The 12198-nt window shown below is 51.7% G+C and overlaps 1 protein-coding gene across 1 annotated transcript in view; it reads right to left on the bottom strand.

Moving 5' to 3' along the window:
* The window catches only part of LOC144828830 (ras-related protein Rab-10-like), a 116284-nt gene that overhangs the window by 84508 nt on the left and 19578 nt on the right, over positions 1-12198 (bottom strand). Inside the window, exon 2 of the mRNA XM_078687357.1 lies at positions 9009-9069. Within this exon, the coding sequence (XP_078543483.1) occupies positions 9009-9069 (61 nt within the window). The remainder of the gene's footprint in view (positions 1-9008; positions 9070-12198) is intronic.

Here is a 12198-nt window from a genome sequence, read left to right as displayed (position 1 = left end):
AGGCTGATTGGCAGTCCGGGGTCCAGTTGACGGTTTTGGGGCTCTTTTTGGAGGTGAGCTCTGTGAGGGGCCCCACGATGCTGCCATAGTCCTTCACGAACCGCCGGTAGTATCCGGTGAGCCCCAGGAAGGCCCGGACCTCCGTTTGGCTCGTAGGGGGTTGCCAGGCCTGGATGGCAGCAATCTTGAGTTGGAGAGGGGCCACCAGCCCGCTTCCCACTTGGTGTCCCAGGTAGGTCACGGACCCTTGGCCAACTTGGCACTTGCTGGCCTTGATGGTGAGCCCGGCTTGCTGGAGGGCGTGTAGAACCTCCCGCAGGTGGCGGAGGTGGTCGGTCCACTGGTGGCTGTACACAGCAATGTCGTCCAGGTAGGCGGCGCTGAAGTCTTCCAGGCCCGCCAGTACCTGGTTTACCAGCCGTTGGAACGTTGCCGGGGCGTTTTTCATGCCGAAGGGCATGACTTTAAAGTGGTAGTGCCCGTCTGGGGTAGAGAAGGCGGATCGTTCTTGGGCCCTAGGGGTGAGGCCGATCTGCCAGTAACCCGCTGTTAGGTCGAAGATGCTCAGGTAGCGGGCGGCCCCCATCCGGTCAATTAGCTCGTCTGCCCGGGGGATGGGATGAGCGTCGGTCCGGGTAACTGCATTCAGCCCTCGATAGTCCACGCAGAACCGGAGCTCAGGGGCAACGCCCGGGGCAGCTGCCTTGGGAACCAGGACGACCGGGCTCGCCCAGGGACTGTCTGAGGGTTCGATCACTCCTAGGGTCAGCATCTTGGACACCTCGGTCTGGATGCAGGCTCGTACCCGGTCTGGTACGCGGTATGCTCGGTGTCGAATAGGAGGGCTGTCCCCGGTGTCCACATCGTGGAGGCACCAGGGGGTGACTCCGGGGGTGAGGGAGAACAGGGAGGCGAACTGCCTCAGGAGCGTTTGGCAGTCTTGGCGTTGCTCCGGGGACAGGGCCTCGGAGAGCTGGACCCCTTCCACTGAGCCATCCTGCTCGAGGGCCCTCAGTAAGTCCGGAAGGGGTTCGGAGTCTTCTTCTGTCCCAGTATCGGTAGCCATCAGGAGGCTGAGTTCGGATCGCACAAAATGGGGTTTGAGCCTGTTGGCATGGAGGACCCGTAGGGGGTTCCGGGCAGTCTCCATGTCGATTAAATAGGTGACGGGCCCCTTGCGTTCGATTACCTTGAAGGGCCCGGACCATCTGTCTTGGAGGGCACAGGGCTCAACCGGGGACATCACCCAGACCTGTTGTCCAGGTTCGAACTCAATGGAGGACGTGTGCTGATCGTACCACCTCTTCATGTCCTCCTGACTGGCCTCGAGGTTGGCTTTGGCGGTGTCTCGGAACCGCCGGGTCTGGTTGCGGAGAGCCAGGAGATACCGGTAGATGTCCGGGGGAGTTTTCTGGGGAGGCTGCTCCCAACCTTCCTTGACTAGGCTGAGGGGGCCCCGGACGGGGTGCCCGTACAGTAGTTCAAAGGGGCTGAAGCCGAGGGACTTCTGCGGGACCTCCCGATAGGCAAACAGGAGGCATGGAAGCAGTACGTCCCACTGGCGTCGAAGGGGTTCTTCTAGACCCATAATCATCCCCTTGAGGGTGCGGTTGAATCTCTCGACCAGTCCGTTTCCTTGCGGGTGATAGGGGGTCGTGAATTTGTAGGTGACCCCGCATTGCTGCCAGAGGGACTTCATATATCTGGAGATAAAGTTCGTGCCCCTGTCACTGACGACCTCCCGGGGGAACCCCACCCGGGAGAAGATCCCCATCAGGGCCCGGCCCACCACGGGGGCCGTCACAGTCCGAAGAGGGATGGCCTCGGGATAGCGGGTGGCGTGGTCTACAAGGACCAGGATGAACCGGTGTCCTTGGGCTGTTCGAGGGTCGAGGGGCCCCACAATGTCTATTCCCACTCGTTCAAACGGGGTGGTGACGACAGGAAAGGGTTGTAATGGTGCTTTGATTTTTCGGCCACTTTTTCCGCTGGCCTGGCAGGTGGGGCAGGCCTTGCAGTGGTTGGTGACATCCTTCCGCATGTGGGGCCAGAAAAAATGGGTCACCAGGCGGTCGTAGGTTTTATCCTGCCCCAGGTGTCCGGCAAGGGGGACATCGTGGGCTAAGTTCAGGAGGAAGTCTCGGAAGCGAAGGGGCACCACCAGCACCCGACTGGCCCCTAGTTCTGCAATTTTCTGCTCGCTGTAGAGCAGGTCTTGGTCCCAGTAGATCCAGTGGGCCCCCGAGGTATCCCCGGTGCTCTGGGCCAGGGCTTGCTGCCGGAGTCCTTCGAGAGAAGGACAGGTTTTTTGCTCGGCCCGGAATTGTTCCTGCGTGGGGCCTCCCTCCTGCCGCCATTGTGCCAGGTCAGGGACGTCCCGAAGCTGGTCGGGTCCTTCTTCGGTTTGGGTCAAGGGAATGGCTTCTGGGGCGGCCTCCTCTGGGATGAGCGCGGGGGGAGGTTCTGGCCACTCGGGCTCTTCTGGGCTGGGGACCGCGCGGGCGGTCATGGACCGGGTCGTGACGCAGACCCATTCGGGGAGGCCAAGCATCCCCAGGTGCTCCCTCCGTTCGACAGCTGCCCAGGGAGAGCTTTCAAGGTCGTTTCCTAGGAGGCAGTCCACGGGGGCATCATCGCGGACAGTTACTTTTAACATCCCTGTTACTCCTCCCCACTCGAAGGGGACGCAGGCCATGTGGCATAGGCTTTCGGAGTTGTCGGCTGATCGAACAGGGCAAAGAATGTTCGGCAAGATTTGGTCTGGAGTGACGAGGTGGCGTCGGACCGCCGTTACACTGGCCCCGGTGTCGCGGAGGGCTTCCGCCCGGCGACCATTGATGTTAACCCATTGACCGTACTTCTGTGTGTTGGCGGGAAGGGGGGCCCGCGGAATCATGTCTCTCTCCCCTAAGCAGACCAGTGCCATGGCGGCGGGTGCCCATTCCGAGGGATCGGTCTCGTACTCCTCTTGGTCTTCCGGGATTATTTCTTCCCCTAGGGCCGCCGCTGCAACTTGGCGGGGAGTCGTGTTCGGATTCTTTGGGCAGTTGGGATCACTGGCGTAGTGGCCGGGTCGCTGGCACCTGTGGCACGTAATGTTGGCCCGGAAACCGGCCCGGACGGCAGGGCTTCCCCGGCCAACCGGGGTCGAGGGGTTTCTGGGGGGTGACAAGGGGCCGGGGTCTCTCCCCCGACCCTGACTTCCTCCTCCCCCTCGGGGGCGATACGATCTGGATACTTCGCTGGGTGCGCTCCGGCCAACTCGGGTGCTTTCCCACCGGTCGGCTTCGGCGGCGAGTTGTCGAGGGTCGGTTAGCTTGCTGTCCAGGAGGTGTTGCCGGAGCTCCACGAAGCAGTTGTTCGACAGGTGTTCCCATACGATAAGGTCAAAGAGTTGTTCGTAGGTGGTTACTTTGTTGCCCCTGATCCACCCCTCGAAGGCTCGGCTAAAAAAGTTCACGTACTCCACCCAAGTTGTACCCGGAATCCGTTTGCAGTCGCAGAACCGTTGGCGGTACATCTCAGGTGTGAGCCCGTATCGAGTGAGGAGGGCGGCCTTCATGTGGTCGTAGGAGGTCATTAGCTGGTCCGGGAGTTGCAGCAGGGCGTCCCGCCCTTCGTTGACAAACCTCCCCCATAATCCGGCTCCCCAATCGCTTCGGGGAATCCGGTGGGAGGTCATTGCCACCTCATAGGCTTTAAACCACTGCTGGATATCATCGTTCTTGTGGTATTCCCGGATGACATCTTTGGGGATGTGAACCTTGGGCTCGGTCGAGGCAGACGGGGTCGGTCGTTCGGGGAGCCCGAGGTCTTTATTCTGTTTCTGAATCTCCAGTGCTTTGAGATTGCGCTCATGTTCGTACTCTAGTCTCTTTTCCTCTAGCTCCCTCTGTCTTTGCTTGTCTTCCCGCTCTTCCCTGAGCCGTAAGTGTTCCAGGGTTATTTTTTGTTCTGCCAGCTTGAGTTCCCCATCCAAGCGAAGTCGGGCAAGTTCTAATTCGTGGAGTCTGGTTTTTTCTCTTTCTCGGATCTCTTCCAGGGAGAGATCCGCTCTTTCTTTAGTTGGTGCGGGGCTCGTTTCGGTTGTTTGTGTTCGGGGTACGGCCGTACCCGTTTCTGCCCAAGCTTCTAGGGCTCGTTTGAAGTCTTCCTTTGTGCTAAGACCTGTGGTTGGAAGTCCAAGTTCTATGCAATATTGCTTCAGTTCCCGGTGGTTGTAGTCTTCCAATTTTTCCATCTGAAATTTTTCCGTTGTTCCGCTCTCTATTGACATGGTTGTTGTGTGTGGTGGGGCGAGTGACTTTCTGTACGATTATGCGTAGGTTCGGATCCCGTCGCTGGCCACCAATGTTAGACGGGGACCCTGAGGGTCGGCCGGATACCGAGGGAGAGATCCCCGAGGGGGACCGTCTCCGGCGATCGTACAGACAAGTACCCTCCCTCCCCACAAACAGGCACCACACCCAGTCGAGTTCAAGGCTTTATATAAGGTTCTTAAGGCAAGGATATCAGCGATACAGGATAACTTGGACCCGGGGGTCCTCTCACTTCTAGTCTCTGTAGGGAAAGGGGGTAGCGGGACAGTCTTGGTACCGGATCGGTACAGGTAGTGGTAAAAGGCGAGCTCACAATCCTCGAGCTGGAGGGTCTGTGGATCGGGCCGCGGCAGCGCCAGCAGGCCAAGGTGATAGTCTCATAAAGCAGAGGGCCGCGGCAGCGCCAGCAGGCCAAGTCGATGGTTTCACGAGGCAGAGGGCCGCGGCAGCGCCAGCAGGCCAAGACGATGGTTTCACGAGGCAGAGGGCCGCGGCAGCGCCAGCAGGCCAAGACGATGGTTTCACGAGGCAGAGGGCCGCGGCAGCGCCAGCAGGCCAAGACGATGGTTTCACGAGGCAGAGGGCCGCGGCAGCGCCAGCAGGCCAAGACGATGGTTTCACGAGGCAGAGGGCCGCGGCAGCGCCAGCAGGCCAAGTCACGGATGAGTTCTTCTCGGGTCTCTCGACTCCAGGATACAACTGCCTTCCTGGTCTGGCCCTGCCCCAGTTATAGGTCTGGTCCCCTTTGATGTCCGGACCCTCGCGCCTGGGGGCCGGGAGGTCCGGGATGAGGGAGTCCAGACACCCAGCAGGGGGGTGGAGCCAGCGCCCAGGCGGCCTGGGGTGATCGACACCTGGCGGAGGAGAGCCGTTGACGATTCCTTCTCCCATTGACTCGCCAAGTGGTCACTCTGCCTCCTGGGAGGATGGTGGGGCCTCGATGTCGGGGCCGGCCGGGCCCGGGGTTAGGGTCGAGTTGAGGCCACGCGGCCTCGTGCTGCAGTGCCCCAAGATGGCGGCCGGGTCGATGTCGTGGGGTAGATGGTGACCCGGGCCAGCTGGGTCCGGAGCTGGTGTCTTGTAGTGGAGGGATTGCAGGGTACTTCGGGTGGTCGTTTGTGGACTCTGGCTGGGGATGCAGGGAGAGCCAGGGTCCTGGTCCCATTGCGGGGAGGGGGGACAGCTCGAACATGCGGCCTGTCCAACAGTCACCCAACCCATTGACGTTCCATGACAATATACGCAATTACAAAAACAACAAGTGATGGACTGAATGTGGATCAATGTCACACACTCCCCCAGTCAAAAGATCTGGGCCCAAATCCATCGTTTTTTTGCACTCCACACCACCCTGGGTTAGACAATGGCGATATGCAAATCAGCTCTGACCCTGTTGCCCCATGGGAACAGTCCAGTCCGAACTACAAAAGCCATGTCCTTCCCAGAACGGAATCAAGCATCCGAGGACCGGACCGGTTTCGAGGTAACACCTCTCTTCAGCCCGGCTAGCTTGATTCCAGTGGTGTGGAGTGCCTGGGACCCACGTCTGGGCATCCCCAGCGCACTTAGGGCGGCAATTGCAAAAACAACAAGTGATGGACTGAATGTGGATCAATGTCACACACTCCCCCAGTCAAAAGATCTGGGCCCAAATCCATCGTTTTTTTGCACTCCACACCACCCTGGGTTAGACAATGGCGATATGCAAATCAGCTCTGACCCTGTTGCCCCATGGGAACAGTCCAGTCCGAACTACAAAAGCCATGTCCTTCCCAGAACGGAATCAAGCATCCGAGGACCGGACCGGTTTCGAGGTAACACCTCTCTTCAGCCCGGCTAGCTTGATTCCAGTGGTGTGGAGTGCCTGGGACCCACGTCTGGGCATCCCCAGCGCACTTAGGGCGGCAATTGCAAAAACAACAAGTGATGGACTGAATGTGGATCAATGTCACACACTCCCCCAGTCAAAAGATCTGGGCCCAAATCCATCGTTTTTTTGCACTCCACACCACCCTGGGTTAGACAATGGCGATATGCAAATCAGCTCTGACCCTGTTGCCCCATGGGAACAGTCCAGTCCGAACTACAAAAGCCATGTCCTTCCCAGAACGGAATCAAGCATCCGAGGACCGGACCGGTTTCGAGGTAACACCTCTCTTCAGCCCGACTAGCTTGATTCCAGTGGTGTGGAGTGCCTGGGACCCACGTCTGGGCATCCCCAGCGCACTTATATAATATACGCAATTAGGCTTTATCTTTTGTGTCCAGCATGGGTGTCTCGTGTAGATGTCTGGGCAGGTTTTATCATTTTCCCCAATACGTCTCATGTGGCTGTGCATCGCGAGTAATACAAATCTCAGTGTTAGCAGTTCAGTGCACGAAAAACAGAACCAATAACAAGTCCCCAGCATTATCCCCCTTCCCTGCAACGCAGGCCCAAAACAGCCCACAATCCCAACTATGCAGAGCGCCTTTCATCCCTTAATAACAACACAAATAACTTTGCAGAGTGGAAACAGCCGTAGCCTCTCCCCTGTTCAGCCAATCAAGCCAAAGAAAGTTGTGTTCAGCAGTCAGTAGGGCCTTTCACCTGCAGAGTCACCAGTCAGGTAATTTCGGGGCGAGGAGAGCCTTCCCCGCCACCACGACCGTTTGTACTATGCTGATCGCTCCTCTTTTCTTCTCTGTAGTGTGACCCATCTCGCCTGTGCCTAATGTTAGCCCTCAAGCCACTCCCAAGCCTCTTCGTGCGAGGCGAAGAACTGTGTTTTATTTTCAGATACCACTCTCAGGCAGGCTGGAAAAAGCATGGAGTATTTAATGCCTTTTTCCCTCAAGGCTTCCTTGACCTCCAAAAAAAGAACATCTCATCTTTTGTACCTTGAAGGTAAACTCGGGAAAGAATGCGACAGTGGCATTATCATACTTAAGTGGAGGGGCGCTCCTCGCCGTCTGTAAAATTACATCTCGGTCTCCAAAGTTGTAGATTCGTGCCATGATAGGGCGTGGGGGGCCCCCGGTCTGGGACAAGCCCCTGGCACCCTGTGTGCCCTCTCCACCGAGATGAATTTGGACAGTCTACGGGGCTGTAAGGATTTAACTATCAGGTCTTCTAGGAAGAGATCAGTTGCTGTATCCTCCGCTCTCTCTGGGACCCCAAGTATACGGATATTGTGTCATCTTGAGTGTCCCTCCGTGTCCTCCGAGAGGGCCTCGAGATCTTCCGCAACGATCTTCAGTTCCTTGACTTGTGCCTTGAGAGAGGTAGTGTCTTCTTCCCTGTGGTCGTTTCCATTTCTTTAACTCCGTCCCCGAAATTGCGCAGACCTGTTCTGACAAGTGTGAGCGCTATGTTCATAGTGTCTATTTTGTGTTCTAGAGATGAACGTACTCCCTGGATGGCCGCTATTACATCTCGAAGTGTGAGTGTGTTCTCTAAGAGAGAGTCTGCTACCATTGGTGGGGAGGCTGCTGTCTCACTCTGTCCTGGAGCCTCCATCGAGACCGTATATTTGTGCAATTTGGTCTGATGGCAGTCTTGGGACCTTTGGTGGCCATCATTACAGTTTCAATGGTCCAACGGTACGTTTTGGCTCCCTCCATCCGATTCTACCCAAGAGGAGGTCAGTGTATAGCTGGGGAGCACCGCATCCACCACTGCTTGCCTCCAGCCCCATACGGCTCGCGTTGCCTGTTAGTGTTGTGACTGGCTCCTTCTAACCGACCGACGAAATGTCCGGGCAAGACACGAGCACTGGTTGGTGTGTCTGAGCAATGCCTCACCAATTACCTGCTACAGCAGTTTTCCCTCTCCTCAAGTGACAGCTCGGGGGCTGACTCTCGTCGCTGGAGTGTTTGTGCTTAAATCGGCGTGTTCAATGAATCTCCGTCCAGAGAAGAGCTGGTCTTTACTGCTAGTGTACGGGCCGGCCAGGGAGCGACTCATCCACCACCTCCTACTGTTAGTGCTGTCTGGCTCACGCAGCCTGTTGGCGTTGCGGCAAGCTCCCGCTGACCAACCCCAATAGAAATACCTCATACAATAACTTAAGTGAAATTGCAATGACTAGTTACTGTTGACAGTATAGTATTATTGTTGATGGTAAACTCTGCATTTGATAATAATTACCTGCAGTCAAAAATACTAGCGGCTGAACCACATAATTTATTGCGTCTATTCCCTATAGCTAAACAAATACCATCAGGAATTAATCTTTTTGCTAATGGTAAACAATCCCGCAGGTGAGTTACAGGGCAGAAACAGGAACAGTGAACAAGGAGAAACAGCTTGCCTCTCATGTTCCATAGTTATAGATAATAAAAATGTAATATTGCAGTAGCTGGTCTGTCTTGTAAATTAAGCTCAAAGCTGGTCTGATTTTGGGGCCAATAACCAACATAATGTGTCTGCATTTCTTCCATTAGTGACGATTGCTGTAAGTAATTAATGTATTGCCAGTTGCACCTCAGCAGCCTGGGGTTAGCCAGTTGATGGTGCTTCAAAGATTTGACTTGTAACGGACAGTATTTTACAGACCGTGATAGTTACAACTTCCAATCATTTGATTTATACAGCTCATTTAGTGATATGAAAAATGGATTCCAAGAGGTACAAGAAAGCAAATGACACAATTATAGAAAGTGAAAATATGTCCATGAAGTAAACCAAATCTTTGTAGACCTACTTACCAAATTTGAAGTTTCATTGTGGTGTCATCTATTGTGACGGTTTTTACCTTAAAATCAATACCTAGGAAAAAATAAATATACATAAACGTTCTTGTTCACACAGTCGTGCCTTTCCAATTCATACATAGTTATGTGAATTACGATTTTTCATGACATCTAGTCTTATATAAACTAATTTTTATGCAGAATTAAACGTGTTTTTTCTAATTAAAACAGTAGAAGCATATCAGCATGGCAATAACTTGCTAATAATAATAATCGTACCAGCATAGTAATCGAACTATTTGAGGTATTAACAATCATATAAAGACTTTATATTAAATACAATAATTCCCACACAAGAATCATACACGCAAGAATGTTGTTTGAATTTATTAAAAATGTGAAGGTGATTTTAGGATTACCAGCTCCTTCAACAGAACTCAAGCAATCATGATGCCCAGTCCTGAAATACTGTTGCCCTCGACAAGAAAAAGGCATCTGGTCCAAAGATAGAAAGTCTGACACACAGAGACTGGACACTCTTTCACCATGTTAAACATTCCTCCATGTGACAATATCCGACAGAAGCCGCACCAGACCATCTCGGGTAAACATGTTTTGTGTATTAGCTGCAGACACTTCAGCGTCTCACATAAAAGAAGACTTGAGTTCCAGCTGTAAAGAACATGGCAAGTCGCATAACAAAATCAGCCTCACTAGACTTCTTGATCACTGAAGACTAGAACACACATTTAAAAGCATGACGTGGAACCTGAGGATTAGACGATACACCCTAAACAAATCAACCAGCTCATTTAAAAGGGGTCTAAATCTTTATAAACCCTTTCAATGGAGGAAGGCTAAGTATTCGAACCAAATCCAGAAACCAATGTACAGGGCAAATACTGTTTGACAGCCCCATTACAAATCTCAATGAGCTGGCAACACTAACCACACAACTAATTTGATCCAAATTCCACATTTGTCAGTTCGAATTTAAAAATTAATCAAGAAATACAAGGATTAAAACATTAGATAGAATACAATTCAATTTAAAAAATAAAAAAGAACTGATAAAACTATCAACATATAGCGTCAAGCTAAAAACTGTAGCAATAAAATAGTATTAATTTTCAAAACAATGTCCTTCTAGTAGTAACTTTTAGTCCAAACCTGCAGGTGATTAAAAATAATAAAAGCTACCTTTGCCAATACAGACACTAAGATCTAAGCAGGGCCTCTGATCTTCTGATGTGTTGACCATGCAGACATAATAGACGTCACTGCAAACACCACAACCGACCTTGTGTCACTTTTACATATTCTCAGTTAGTTAATGTGATCGGTCAGCCCCATAGCACGCCACATTGGTACACTACACCTAGACTTCAATCTAGAATATGTCCTGCAGAAGAATAAAAAATGCTCCCCTGATTCATCCATAGAACAACAAACCGGACAAAGGTTTAAATTGTCAGTTGACAAGGCCCATAGTGATGTATAAGTGGCCAATGGAAAACACCTTTACAGAAATGCAGGTAAAGGGAACATGCCCAAGGCAGGTTAATTTAATCCAGGAAATACTCAAATTCAAATATATGTTTATGCATAAAAGACTTTGGCCCCGCTACCTGTAGAATCGGAGGACTCACTGAGTGTAATGAGGTTATCCCACCACGTCCGCTTGACAGCGCCTTTAGCATTGCTGTGAATGTAAGGAGGCACTCCATAGACCATCTATCCCCAAACTGTTAGAGCTTTGTTTAATATACACCAGCAAGGGGATTGCATTTGAAACCTTTAGGGCTATGATCTCACTTAGGGCTTCTCTGTATGGGTTTAAACCCTCTGTGCACCATACCCGAAGCCAATATATGAGAGGTAACAGTCTCACCTCTTCAGTAATAGGCTAAATGGCGAGGTCCAGTCTGAGTGACAGAGGTGGAGTCCAGTGCCCCGGACAAGCAACAGTCCTTCTAAAGTTATTTTCAAACACGCCCAGAAGTGTGCAGTTGTGGTAACCCCACAACTCAGCACAGTACAAAGCAGTGCTCTTGACCTGGGAGTTATAGATCTGAATCACATGGGGAGATCAGGTAAGATGGGGCTCTTTTGGCCAACCTCACAATGGCATTTACTCTATGATTGATTAGTAAATGAATCTTTAGGATTTGGGGCCCCCAAGTCTCATTATTTGATGATCTGGTGTCGTATTCTAATACTCTCCCAAGCAGAACACCACCTAGCGCAATATTACCGTCCAATCTCTTCTTTATAAGAGTGAACCATGAATTTAGTCTTTAGAGCATTTATCTCTAGCCCATAGGTGTAAAATTTCTTTTTAAATCCTAGCCATATGTGTCTGGAGGCCCATGTATGTTTTGGAGAGCACCAAGGTGTCATTAGCAAAAAACTTATGTGTCACCTTTTTGCATGCCAAGGATAGAGATCATTAACACAATTTAGCAAATAATCTATACATTTGTTTACAAGCAAAAAAAAGGGTAGGAGCCAAAAGGCAGACTTGGTGACTCATTTGTTCCCCACTTAATACTAACTTAGCTCCCCTCATGCAATCGTATTATTATATTCAACAAACGGGTCAGGAGGTTTAAGCAGGACTTCCCACAATTTTCCTTTTAGGTCCAGATTGAACACCGCTCGTAAATCGATAAAACAAAAAGTGTACTGCCTCCAATGTCTACGTCTTCCATATGGCCATAAGGAGCCTAAAGGCCTGGTTGGTGGATCCAGTTTATGACCTAAATCCAGCTTGGAGAGGAGAAATTACATTATTATCCTCAATCCAAGATGTTAGCTGCCCAAAGACTTGCTTCCAGAAATATGTTGCCAGTTGTCTACTAGGCTAATAGGACAGTAGTAGTTCAAGAGATTACGACACCCTTTTTTGTGGATTGGCACAATTTCTGCACTTTACCATGTAGATGGCATTGGTGCACCTGCAGCCATTGCGTTAAAGATGATTTTAATATATGCCACCCAGAAAGTAAGGTTTGAGCGAAACATATTGGAAGGAGTTTTATCTAACCCCGGGGCCTTCCCCTGCCTTTGGGAGCAAATTACAGTCAAAGTTTCCTCAAGGGATAAACTAAGTGGCGGGCTCTTGAAAAGGAAAACTGCTGTGTGTCTATCAAAAAAAGGTGGCGAACCGTTGGGCAACTGGACGGGACTGTGGTGCCGTGATTTG

Source organism: Lissotriton helveticus, chromosome 4_1, assembly GCF_964261635.1.
Source record: "Lissotriton helveticus chromosome 4_1, aLisHel1.1, whole genome shotgun sequence".
Lineage (NCBI taxonomy): Eukaryota > Metazoa > Chordata > Amphibia > Caudata > Salamandridae > Lissotriton > Lissotriton helveticus.
Note: the sequence above shows the minus strand (reverse complement) of the source record. Positions and strands in the feature narration are given on the sequence as shown.